General features: G+C 42.2%; 2 protein-coding genes across 2 annotated transcripts; one reads left to right on the top strand and one right to left on the bottom strand.

The window, feature by feature from the left end:
- Positions 1-1,387: 1,387 nt before the first annotated feature.
- On the bottom strand, positions 1,388-9,489 carry LOC311137147 (pyroglutamyl-peptidase 1-like). Its single transcript, XM_084171499.1, has 5 exons — positions 9,344-9,489; positions 6,613-6,665; positions 3,605-3,721; positions 3,250-3,482; positions 1,388-2,675 (listed from the first exon to the last, which is right to left on the bottom strand). The coding sequence occupies exons 1-5, from the start codon at positions 9,375-9,377 to the stop codon at positions 2,483-2,485; spliced, it is 630 nt and encodes a 209-aa protein (XP_084027625.1). The 5' UTR covers positions 9,378-9,489; the 3' UTR covers positions 1,388-2,482.
- A 25-nt stretch (positions 9,490-9,514) lies between these two features.
- On the top strand, positions 9,515-12,909 carry lsm4 (LSM4 homolog, U6 small nuclear RNA and mRNA degradation associated). The gene is made up of 5 exons (XM_084171498.1): positions 9,515-9,648; positions 10,077-10,118; positions 10,306-10,404; positions 11,462-11,645; positions 11,797-12,909. The coding sequence occupies exons 1-5, from the start codon at positions 9,646-9,648 to the stop codon at positions 11,919-11,921; spliced, it is 453 nt and encodes a 150-aa protein (XP_084027624.1). The 5' UTR covers positions 9,515-9,645; the 3' UTR covers positions 11,922-12,909.
- Positions 12,910-13,531: the final 622 nt, after the last annotated feature.

Here is a 13,531-nt window from a genome sequence, read left to right as displayed (position 1 = left end):
GCCGCACAACGTAAGTGCGTAGAGCACGAAATATTGACGTTTACACAAATGCAAAGGAAGGCGGATGGATCTATTGATTGATTGATATTGATGACAAACATCTACTTTTTAAATTGTTAAATAAAATCAGTTGTTATCACCTAGAAAAGTTTACTATGAATGTTATTATGATTGGAACAGAATGAACACACACGTCTGAAAAGTATTGTGTTGGTTATTCTCAAAGAGAGAGGCACACAGGAAACCAACATTATTTTCCTTCATTTATTGAAATGTGAATGAGGGTAATCCTTTTCACAATGTTTCTTTCTGTCTCAAAACCATTGTTCAGCTCAATGCCAAATAGCAATCTGGGAAAACACAAAGGAATTTGATATAAATCTAGATGCCATAATAAAATATGATATACATCCAAGAACAATAGAAGTACACATTGAGACAGCAGAGAATGTATAGGCTGCAGTGGAGGCTGCTGAGGGGAGGACGGCTCATAATAATGGCTGGAATGGAGTTAATGGAATGGTATCAAACACGTGTTTGATACCATTCCATTCACTCCATTCCAGCCACAATACTCCGTTTCGGCCATTATTGTGAGCCTTCCTCCCCTTAGCAGCCTCCACTGATAGGCTGGGATAAGTGTTGGACATACTGAGATCGATTTATGTAGTACGCTAATTTCTAAATAGTAACCTAGTGGTAATTCTGTGTCCCTTTCCATAACACAACAAGGCACAGGTCAGAAGAGGATCTTAAAGTATTTTGGTCAGTTTTACGGCGTTTCCTCCGACACATTGGTGCGGCTGGCTTCCGGGTTAAGCGAGCAGTGTATCAAGAAGCAGTGCGGCTGGCTTCCGGGTTAAGCGAGCAGTGTGTCAAGAAGCAGTGCGGCTTGGCAGGGTCGTGTTTCGGAGGACGCATGGCTCTCAACCTTCACCTCTCCGGAGTCCGTACGGGAGTTGCAGCGACGGGACAAGACTGTAACTACCTATTGGAAATCACAAAATTGGGGAGAAAAAGGGGGTAAAAAATAAAATAATAATAATAGTTAATGCAAGTACAGGGTCCAATATTTACCTGGCTGCCTACCTCCAGTGCACTAGTACAGTGAAAGGCATTTCACTGTACTAGTGCAAGTGCCAATAAAAACTTGAAACTTACCTGCCCACTTCATCAAATAGAAATCCTTGGCTGGGATAAGCATACTGATCTGATGAAATTCATTGAACAAATACTGTATCTGTCAAACATTGCCAATCAGCTACCAGTCAAAATTGGGCCAACAGACAAAAAAATTAGATAGAACCAACCCATTCCCTGATACCTTAGTAAAAGAAGGCAAAATTACAACTTCTTATTAAGAAAAAAGACTCAAGAAACAAGTCCTCAATGTAAAACAGCAACATTTTGCATTTTCAAGTAAGAGAAACTATCTGAAATATTTATTCTTATTTTTTTATACAAAAAACTACTGAAACAAAAATTTTCAGATAACGAACGGGGGAAATATGCAAACACAATGTGTAGTTCACTTCTTTTTTTTTTTTAAGTATGCTTTACAGAAAATGTTTCAGCTAAACGCCTTATGAAAGCACCATTTCATAATTTACATCAAATCCAGGAAGTACTATCGTTTACATTTTTACATTTACGGTCATTTAGAAGACGCTCTTATCCAGAGCGACTTACAGTTAGTGAGTGCATACATATTTTTTTCATACTGGTCCCCTGTGGGAATCAAACCCACAACCCTGGCGTTGCAAGCGCCATGCTCTACCAACTGAGCTACAGCATGACTTAAGTAGCACCAACAAGTGGATGCCTAAGACTTCAATGAAAAAGCGGGTAAGAAAAACAACTCTTTTAAGATGATGATTAACAACCAAAGGCAGAAATTCCCCTTAAAATAACTAAAAGGAAAAAGGAAAGACACCAATAAATAATGTGGATCTGGTACAGTGAGTTGATGTAGAAAAGGGCTTTTCCATACACTGTTTCTGAGATTACAGTGTAAGTATGGATAAAGAGCCAAAACCATGAAACCAACAGATTCAAAAAGAGTAGCTCTCTTAACACAAGCAGGTGGCTCACTTCTGTCAATTCCAGTAATTCCAGTTCAATTCCCCAGAACATGGAGGCAATGGGTCCTCTTGCTATGTAGACAGGATGTGGAGAAAGCTCAAGTTACACCTAAACACTAAACCTGGATCAGCTTTACTCACCTCACTTCTATCCATAACCACTAAGATAAAAAAAAAAAAAAAAAACCTGTTGGGCCAGGTCAAGAGCTTGAGGCAACATCAACGAAGAAGGTGAAAACATTTCTGTGAAATAAGTCAACTGGAAGTGTCTGTTTCGTTGCCATTTTCTAATTTGCACCAGAAGAGGTAAGAGGTAATAAAATAAAACCGTTATTTGTGGTTTAAGTGCATAATATCTCCTGTGTGTAAGGGGGTAAAGGCAGTTGGCTTTCGCAGCTCAGTTAGTGCACGTGCTGGCAGTGGATCTTCTCTTTGGCTTGGTCCAGCATGTCCAGCATCTCTTGTACGATGGCTTGAAGGGCTCTACCCAAATCCTCTCCACTATAAGGCTTTGCTATGGGAGGCACGTGGACGAACGCTGAGCGCCCATGGCTTAGGTACAGAGAGGTGTAGTAGGTGAAGTCACAGAGGTACCTGTCAGGAAAGACAGGAATTAAGATAATGGTTCTAATAATAATACTTTGGTGGGTGCTTATATTTGTCCTATTTCACACATGTACAATTGTGCATGTGTGAATTGAAAATGTGTTTTTTGCATATCCCAACTCTTCCTGAGACACCCTCTAAGCCAGCAGTATTCAAAGTCAGGGTCCGGGGAACTGCAGTGGGGTAGCCAAAATGTAAATAAAATAAAACATTTATTTGTGTTTTTTTGGGGAACAAAAAAATCAAGAGTACAGGACTATATACAAATCTTTTTGAGAAAGATAATCAGAATGTTTTTATTTTATTGAGTAAATGTATTTATTGGTTTCTTTTTAAGATTTTAAGGTTGTGTCATTCGATTTGGGGTGGGGTCGCAATAAATTCTTGGGGGGGGAAATGGGTTCCCAGAAATTCTGGTGGAAAAAACGAGAAGCAGTGCTTCTACAGTAAGAGTTGGGAAAACATAGACCTACAACATTCTTTGAACTACAGGTGTATGCATGCACATTGCTAACAAAATCAATGTTGCAAACACAAAAGCACACAGGAGGAGGATGTTTACCTGCCAGCATCTTTTGAGACGGACACTGCTACACCTAGGCCAGAGGCTGTCACTCTCTTGCAGACCGATTCCATGTCAATAACAGAGTCAATGCAGTCAGGACCCCCCTCAATGCAACAATGAGAATGGGGACAGAAGCGGCTGTTGTCCAGACCCTTGTAGCCATGGTTACGGCCACATTTCTCCAAGGTAACGGTGGTGGCCATACCTGAGACACCAACATGGACCACTAACTGATTCCCCATGCAGAGAAGGACACAAAACAAACTAATTCAAATATGATGCATATCATTTGAATCTTGAATAATTTACCAGCAGGAAAGGAGATAGGATAGACCATTTGTTGCTTTCTTACCTGGGGATGATACTGCTTCCATAGTGATGGAACCAAACTCTGGACCGCCTGGTACTCGACAGGCACCTCATACACATGCAAGTCTACGTCCTTTCCCAAGCCCAGCTTTTTCAGTTCCTTATAACAAAGAGAAGAGTAGACAGGTGATTCATATTCATAAAAGATCATAGAAATGTCTTCACATTATTTCGAAACTCATTGCCTTTCAAATAAATAGACTTCATCTTTATTTTGTCTATTCAGTTCATTTAAAAATGAACACAACAGAAATATGATTGGATGATATCATAAACATACAAATTGGGAATGGACAAATAAGTGTAATGGGACATTTTAATTGTATGTGTCCACCTAACTGAGTACGTGACTAACCTTGTGAAACTGTGTGAAACTGTCCTATTATAATCGCCTGTTCTTGGGAATATCATCCTGTGTTGCAAACCATCTTGCTCCTGTGTCCTTGTATAGATAGATAAAAGGAGAACTGAAAGTCCCGCCCAAGAACAGGAAACTATAAAGATATGTGCTTATTACCCAATGCTTCGGAATTCAGACTGTCTACACCGAGCTGTGTAACTCTGTTGTTCCCTCTGAGCTCAGAAATAAATAATCTTAGTTTGACTTGGACTCCAGCAAATCTTTATTTTATAATATCCACCACATAGGAAAATATGCAAATATCTGGAATCTGGAGAAGAGAACACTTTTAATTTTAACGCTAGGTGTGACGTTCACAGCCGGCTCCATAATCCGCTACATGACAACTGGCCACGGCCGCCAGGCCCCATAAATATTGAAAAGAGGTTTGTTTGACCACAGCCACAAAGCAGCCCTTTGTTTGCTTTTAATATCTTTATCAAGTACGTCTAGACACCCTGAAAACCATTGTCCCCATCCAATATCCCAATACAATCCCACACCACCACTTCGGCCCTATAATGCTTCTCTCATGTTATATGGCTAACATATGGCTACGAATATGTAGCAAGAAATTTGCTGAGTGAGTGTCACACCCTGGCTCGGGGACTCATTATGTTGAGCCAGGGTGTGTTCATTCTATGTTTTCTGTTTCTTTGGTGGGTGTTCTAGGTTGTCTATTTTCTATGTTTGCCGGTGTGACTCCCAATCAGAGGCAACGAGTGTCAGCTGTCGGCTGGTTGTCTCTGATTGGGAGCCATATTTAATCTGTCTGTTTTTCTTTCGGGTTGTGGGATTTTGTTCGTGTGTGTTCGTGTTGTACCATAGACGTCACGCATTCGTTGTTTATTTGTTTTGGTTCGTGTGATCATTTAAATAAATAGAATATGTTCACTCGCAACGCTGCGCCTTGGTCTCCCTCATTAGACGATCGTGACAGAAAATCCCACCTAAACTGGACCAAGCAGCGTGAAGAGGAGAGAGGAAGGACCTGGGATCAGGGGAGTAGGAGTTTCGGCTGGGCCACGCTAAGTGAAGAGGAGAGAGGCTGGTCTATGAAGCAATGGATCGAGAGTCTGGCGAGAGCTAGGGAGGCCTGGTCCACGGGGAGGAGAGAACCCCAGAAAATTTTTAGGGGGGGGCTCACGACGTGGACGACGGGGCAGCAGGAGGCCGCGATGGAGCGGTCCAGCGGGTGTGAAGAGGAGGCCGCCAGGTTAAGGGGGCCACTGGTCACAGAGGAGAGGGAAAGTGTGGAGGCACGGCAAGAGGTACTGGGGTGTGTTACCAGTCCGGTCCGGCCCGTTCCTGATCCCTGCGTAGGGCCAGTGGTGTGTGTCCCCAGTACGGTCCGGCCTGTTCCTGTTCCTCGCATCGAGCCTGTGGTGCGTGTCGTCAGCCCGGCCCGGCCTGTTCCTCCTCCCCGCACCAAACCTGTGGTGCGCGTCGCCAGCCCGGTTCGGCCTGTTCCTACTCCCCGCACCAAGTCTGTGGTGCGTTTCGTCAGCCCTGTCCGGTCCGTTCCTGCTCTCCGCACCAAGTCTGTGGTGCGCGTCGCCAGCCCGGCCCGGCTCGTTCCTGCTCTCCGCACCAAGTCTGTGGTGCGCGTCGCCAGCCCGGCCCGGCCTGTTCCTTCTCCCCGCACCAAACCTGTGGTGCGCGTCGCCAGCCCGGTCCGGCCTGTTCCTGCTCCCCGCACCAAGTCTGTGGTGCGTCTCGTCAGCCCTGTCCGGCTCGTTCCTGCTCTCCGCACCAAGTCGGTGGTGCGCGTCGCCAGCCCATTCCGGTCCATTCCTGCTCCACGCACCAAGCCAGGGGTGTGTATCGTCAGCCCGGTCCGGTCCGTTCCTGTTCCACGCACCAAGCCAGGGGCGCGTGTCGTCAGTCCGGCTCCGGCCAGCGGGGCTAGACAGGACCAGGGGTACTTTGGGGGGTTGGAGAGGAAGTGGGGATCAAGCCCGGAGCCGCCGCCGAGGAGGAATGCCCACCCAGCCCTCCCCTGTTTTTGCTCGTATTTAGGCGCGGTCGCAGTCTGCGCCTTTAGGGGGGGGTACTGTCACACCCTGGCTCGGGGACTCATTATGTTGAGCCAGGGTGTGTTCATTCTATGTTTTCTGTTTCTTTGGTGGGTGTTCTAGGTTGTCTATTTTCTATGTTTGCCGGTGTGACTCCCAATCAGAGGCAACGAGTGTCAGCTGTCGGCTGGTTGTCTCTGATTGGGAGCCATATTTAATCTGTCTGTTTTTCTTTCGGGTTGTGGGATTTTGTTCATGTGTGTTCGTGTTGTACCATAGACGTCACGCATTCGTTGTTTATTTGTTTTGGTTCGTGTGATCATTTAAATAAATAGAATATGTTCACTCGCAACGCTGCGCCTTGGTCTCCCTCATTAGACGATCGTGACAGTGAGATGTACTTGTCATCCCATGACAACAAATGTGTTCTACCAAACAGGCATGAACAATGTAGGCAGTTTTGTGTTATTGTCAGGGAAATAAACGAATCCTTATAGTTATAAAGACTGTTTTTAGGCAGAAGACATAATTAATCCATGAAATATAGCCTATGTAAAATATGCAATATATACATACCTGGACTGCTACCCAACTGGCATTAATGGTATGCGTTCCAAATGGCTCAAACCCTGCAAAATATGGCAGCATTTAAAAAAAGATCTGTTGGCAGATTTTTGTGTGTAATGTGAGCAATGTCAGCTTGGCGTCTCTCAAAGTTCAATTAACTTGAGATTGTTGCTTACTTATAGGTCTACATCTGTATTATACACATTTTATAAACACATTTGCCAGGTTTGCTTGGCAATACATTTGCTTGAAGGGAAATAAAAACTCTCCTAAGAACCTATACTAGAATAGCCACACAAAAAAAAGCTAAATCCCATAAAAAGCTAGCTTTATAATGTGTTTATACACTACATGACCAAAAGTATGTGGACACCTGCTCGTCAAACATCTCATTCCAAATTCATGGGCATGAATATGAAGTTGGTCCCCCCCTTGCTGCTATAACAGCCTCCACTCTTCTGGGAATGCTTTCCACTAGATGTTGGAAAATTGCTGCGGGGACTTGCTTCCATTCAGCCACAAGAGCATTAGTGAGGTCGGGCACTGATGTTGGGCGATTAGGCCTGGCTCGCAGTCTGCGTTCCAAATCATCCCTAAGGTGTTCGATGGGGTTGAGGTTAGGGCTCTGTGCAGGCCAATCAAGTTCATCCATACAAACCATTTCTATATGGACCTCACTTTGTGCACGAGGACATTGTCATGCTGAAACAGGAAAGGGCCTTCCCCAAACTGTTGCCACAAAGTTGGAAGCACAGAATCGTCTAGAATGTCATTGTGTAATGTAGCGTTAAGACTTCCCTTCACTGGAACTAAGGGGCCTAGCCCAAACCATGAATAACAGCCCCAGACTTCCTCCTCCATCAAACTTTATAGTTGGCACTATGCATTGGGGCAGGTAGCGTTCACCTGGCATCCGCCAAACCCAGATTAGTCCGTCGACTGCCAGATGATGAAGCGTGATTGATCACTCCAGAGAACGCGTTTCCACTGCTCCAGAGTTCAATGGTGGCGAGTTTTAAACCACTCCAGCCGACGCTTTGCATTTCATGAAGCTCCCGACGAACAGTTATTGTGCTGACGTTGCTTCCAGAGGCAGTTTGGAACTCTGTAGTGAGTGTTGCAACTGAGGACAGACAATTTTTACGCACTATGCGCTTCAGCACTCGGTGGTCCCGTTCTGTGAGCTTGTCTGGCCTACCACATCACGGCTGAGCCGTTGTTGCTCCTCGACGTTTCCACTTCACAATAACAGCACTTACAGTTGACCGGGGCAGCTCTAGCAGGGCAGAAACTTGACGAACTGACTTGTTGGAAAGGTGGCATCCCATGACGGTGTCACGTTGAAAGTCACTGAGCTCTTCATTCTACAGCCAATGTTTGTCTATGGAGATTGCATAGCTGTGTGCTCGATTTTATACACCTGTCAGCAACAGGTGTGACTGAAATAGCCAAATCCACTAATTTGAAGGGGTGTCCACATACTTTTGTATATATAGTGTATGCAGTGGTGTAAAGTACTTAAGTAAAAATACTTTAAAGTACTACTTAAGTCGTTTTTTGGGGTATCTGTACTTTACTTTACTATTTACATTTTGGACAACTTTTACTTTTACTTCACTACATTCCTATAGAAAATATTGTACTTTTTACTCCATACATTTCCCTGACAACCAAAAGTACTTGTTACATTTTGAATGCTTAGCAGGACAGGAAAATGGTCAAATTCACACACTTTGCCAGAGAACACTTGGTCATCCCTACTGCCTCACTAAACACAAATGCATCTTTTGTAAATAATGTCAGAGTGTTGTAGTGTGCCCCTGGCTATCCGTAAATTAAAAACAAGATAATGGTGCCATCTGCTTTGCTTAATATAAGGAATTTTAAATGATTTATACTTTTACTTTTGATACTTAAGTATATTTTAGCAATGACATTTACTTTTGACACTTAAGTATATTTAAAACCAAATACTTTTAGACTTTTACTCAAGTAGTATTTTACTGGCTGACTTTCACTTTTACTTGAGTAACTTTCTATTAAGGTATCTATACTTTTACTCAAGTATGACAATTGGGTACTTTTTCCACAACTGAGCGTATGTGTGATTGTGGCTGCAGTAACGTTGATACATCACTCTGAATCCTTGTGGGTTTAATGGGCTGGTATGTTGTTCCCTTGGAGACCAAGGGATCTGTCTGTCTGACAGGGAGTTGAAAAGGAGCGAGCGAGGTTTTCGGCAGCTGCTGGCCAACTCTCTTTTGTGAGGCCCTCTGTTCCCAGGCAATCTACATATATTTTATCCAGCTATCCCGTCTTCAACTGGCCTTTGTGTCTGGGAGACAGAATAACTATGACTATAAAAGCTTTACTAGTTTCAAAGTTTGAAAATGCTGTTTAAAATTGCTACGTTGTGTTAAGCAAATGCTTCTTGAAACTAGAATTTGATTTTGTAAAACACAAGGAAGACATACAAAATGTGCCAAATAGCCTCATTAGTGCATGTCTGGAGGTCTGAAATATTACAACTTTCATATTATTCTGCTACAAACAGGCCATACCTTGACACGTTCCTAACATTATGCAATCGTCCAATTATGCAATGATGTCTAGTATGTTCATGTTCAGTTATTCATAGGCCTGTTTTTATCTTGGAATACAATAAACACTTTATTAATTTGTCGAGCTTGACTGAAAAGACAAACTAGAAACTACGTACAGTTGAGGAAAACCCACTAACCTGTTACAACTACATTCCGCTTACTATTGTCCATATTCTTTGTATCTGTAGAGAATGTTTTCGATTGTTATTCTAAATTTAACAAGGAACGCAGCTATGCTGTCCTTCCACAGCAGTCATCTGTTTCTCGAGCTGCTTTTCGCGTCTCATTTTGGTCGCTCAGTCTGACGTATTGACGTATGGTACACTTTTTGGAGACAACTTCCGTTAAACTTCCGCACGTTAAACGTTAGTGTGAGTAAAGAATTAACCCCATTTTTTTATTTCAGTTGACCGGATAGTTTGTAATATAATCTGTTATAATGGTAAGTATATATTTTATCGAGTTACAGTAATATGACGACTGTTATTTGCTTGTGTGGGACCGTGGAATGGGTCGAGCACAAACGCGCGGCTGTTGTTTACCATGCAGTTAGCTACTAGTAGCTAGTTAAGTGATAATGTAACATGAACGTAGTTAAATTGTTAATTCAATGTATTAACGCTAATAGCTAACAAAATATATAAAATAGCTATTATAAGAATAAACATACATTTGAATGTTGTATTTAAACACATGGTTTGCATTTCAAGTCTAATTTGACCTAACGAGTTAGCTAGCTGGCTATCATACCAACTAGCTAGCAAAGATTTGCATGGCTAACTAGCTAACGTTAGCTTGCTAACGTTACATGTGTTCTGAACATGTACGGGTATAATGACTTTTTTAAACGTCTATATTTGAAATTCACAGTTACCTCTATCTTTGCTGAAGACTGCACAGAACCACCCTATGGTAAGGACGGTTTAAATTAGTCGAAGTTTTAGTGTAGTAGTATTTTACTCTGAATTGTTTTTTTGAGTCAATTGAGTTAAAATGTCTCTGGTTGTTCATATCAATTTGGTCCTTGTTTTTTGTGGTACAAACATAACCCACACAGCTTTGATTTCTAATCCCCATTCTTCTTCCATATACTCCTCAGCTGGTGGAGTTGAAGAATGGAGAGACGTATAATGGACACTTGGTCAGTTGTGACAACTGGATGAATATTAATTTACGAGAAGTCATCTGCACCTCAAGGGTAAAGGGTTTGTCTATAAGTACTTGTCTAGACTCAAGAGTTGTGACCACTGATCTGAAATATGTATATGGTTGCTTGTGAGTGACAACCACAAATAAATAGGCTAGATGGTTGCCTAAACATCACTGTTACCATGGTTACTCCATGGATTTTCAGTCTGCCCGAAGTCGCCCTAAAAAAGATGCAATAGTCTCTATAAGACAGAATGTTGAATTACATTTTTACATTTTAGTCATTTACCAGACGCTCTTATCCAGAGCGACTAATAGGAGCAATTAGGGTTAAGTGCCTTGCTCAAGGGCACATCGCTCGGGGATTAGAACCAGCGACCTTTCGGTTACTGGCACAGCGCTCTTAACCACTAATGATATTTACACTTACTTTACCGGTTGTACATGCTGTTGGTCACCAGTAGGAGGTGGAGATAGGGTATCCACTAGAAAGGGTTGTTTACCTGACTTTTTGTGGTGCTAGTAGGTTCTGTCATTTGTATTTTCAATCTCTTGATGCATTGCACGTGAAGCACAATATGTAAACAATAGCCGAATGTGACCGAACGTAGTTGACAGAATCACGTTTCCTCGCTATCAGCAGGAAGTGTTTGCCATTCGGTTAGGTTCGGCCATATTGTGCAAGTGTTTGTCACGTGCGAATTGCATCGGTATTGATAATACAAACCGGAAAAACAAACCGATATACAGACCAGCGTACTGAAGATCAGGTTGATAACACTTCTGTGTGGATATTTTGTATCAGATTACCTCTTGACATAGGGACAACAGGTAAAGTAAGTTGAAATTAAGTTTGTTCAACATTCTGACTTGTAATGGGACTGTTCTGGAAGGCTGAGCCTTCATGTTAGAGATGAGTGTGAATGTATTTCACTCTCGGATTCTAAAAGAGTCTTATTTCCGAAATCAACGATCAGAAAAATGTCCATGTATAACCACAAGTTGGCACTATTGACAGTCAAAAGATTCAGTTTGTAGGAGTGCTTCTACTAAGACTAAGTTAACGCTGAAACGCTCCCCTTATCCCATTCACTCCCATCGTTTAGGATGGAGATAAATTTTGGAGGATGCCTGAGTGTTACATCAGAGGAAGCACCATAAAGTACCTGCGTATCCCTGATGAAATAATCGACATGGTGAAGGAGGAGGTGGTGTCCAAGGGCCGCGGGCGAGGGGGCATGCAGCAGAACAAACAGCAGGGCAAGGGTCGTGGGGGAGGAGCAGGCAGAGGTAAGATGGAACCACTGTCTCTGGAGTGGGAAAATTTGGTTGGGGTGCTTGTAGCGTGATGCAATTGGGGCCTATATGACAGTATCATGTTCTAAATGTTTCCTTTTTGAAATGGTTTGTGTCATGCTGTATATGTATGCTCTATGTCTAGGTGTGTTTGGAGGCCGTGGCCGGGGTATGCCAGGAGTGGGCATGCCAGGAGTGGGCAGAGGCCAGCAGCAGCAGGAGAAGAAGCCTGCAGGTGGCAAACCTCAGGGAGTCAAGAACCAGCACTGAGGAGAGGGACAGACAGGTCAGATGTAAGAGACGAGTGTAGTTTTCACAGAATGACAACACTATCAGTCAGTGGAGGTCACCTCACACAATGGCTGGTGTAATGGCCATTACTGCTCCCTCTCTGCTATTTTCTAACCATGTGTGTTTGACCACCAATTGTGAAATCACACCGTGAGAACTATGAATAGTCTGTGCAGTTCAGAAAAGGCAGGGTTTTGTTTTATCGACAGATCTTTTCCGAAAAGTTTTTTTTAAAGTTATCAATTTGGGCCATTGTCAGAAACATGCAATTATTGTCCTCAAGTAACAGTGACCCAATTTGAGAAGTTCAATGTTTTGTTTTATTGTGCCCAGGGCCATCTACTACATTGATTGTACCCAATTGTCTTTAGTGTAATGTAAGCTATCAATGTAAAGAACCCATTTTTGGCATCCATTTAATGCCCTTGGAATTTGAAGACTTAAGTTGATTGGGTTATATGAGGGAAAATACCTAGTTGGTTAAAGAAGATGTCAAGAAGTCTGACAGTTTATTTTCTCAGTCCCAATTGGGTGTTTGTAAATGTTTTACTTTTGTGGAGTTTATTTGCAAATTGTAACATGAGACAATAATGTTGTAATTTAGCCTATACAAAAGAACATGAGAATAAATTTTTTGTTTGTTAAATATACTGTACTTAAATATATGAAAGAACAAAAAACAGTTGGATCTGTTTTGAATTGGTCTACATACATAATTAAAAGGTATTTTGCAACGCTCATGTTCGCTTACCTCTAAAATGACAAAACACAATTTGCATAGTAGGTTTATGTTCTTGTATAACTAGCTATAAAAAATAAAATGTTAACATAAATGATAAAGCATGCATATAACAAAGCTGGTGTAACCCTCTCTCTAACCCCCTAAAGCACAACCGCAATCACACAGCTGCTGAATCGGCAAAAATGCAGCCCTGATTAACATAAAGCTATAATTCTTCAAGTTAAATATCACGTGAGATGGTGACTGATTTATGATGCTGTTCTATGTGTTTTATTACTGTGGTCTTGCATGTGTTGTGGCTGTTTTGAAATGAATCGGAATGGAACATAATCGCTATTAGTTTCAGTTAAAACATGAAACTCTGAAAAAAACATTATCTCTCTTTCATTTGCATGAGAAGCCAGCTTCAATTGAAAATGTGAAACGCATGGGAGTTCTTTGACAAGGGGTTGGTGGAAATTATGAGGAGATGGTTTCTCTATTACCTCTGAAATATTTGTATAAGGCAAAAAAGTGTTTGTCAGTACCAAACTCCCTAAGCACTGGTTTAGTGTCCCATAAATATTATGAGACCAATGTACCACATCTCTTTCTTGAAGAATACGACCCTGGATATCAAAGTTATGTAGCACTTAGATGAACAAATTAGTAGAATTTTGTTCTCCACGTTTGGTGCTCAGCCATAAAAACGCCCCCTCGACTTTTCCTGCCTGTGGTGAATGTATTTTGTTTTTAACAGCACTTTCAGACCATTGAGAAAGATTCCATTAACAGAAGTTTCAAGCTAATGGCCATTATTTTTCTGACTTTGCTGGCATTTCTTTTAGTTTGTAGAGGCCTCGCTCGA

The sequence above is a fragment of the Coregonus lavaretus genome (assembly GCF_964263955.1).
Source record: "Coregonus lavaretus genome assembly, chromosome: 11".
Taxonomy (NCBI): Eukaryota; Metazoa; Chordata; class Actinopteri; order Salmoniformes; family Salmonidae; genus Coregonus; species Coregonus lavaretus.
Note: the sequence above shows the minus strand (reverse complement) of the source record. Positions and strands in the feature narration are given on the sequence as shown.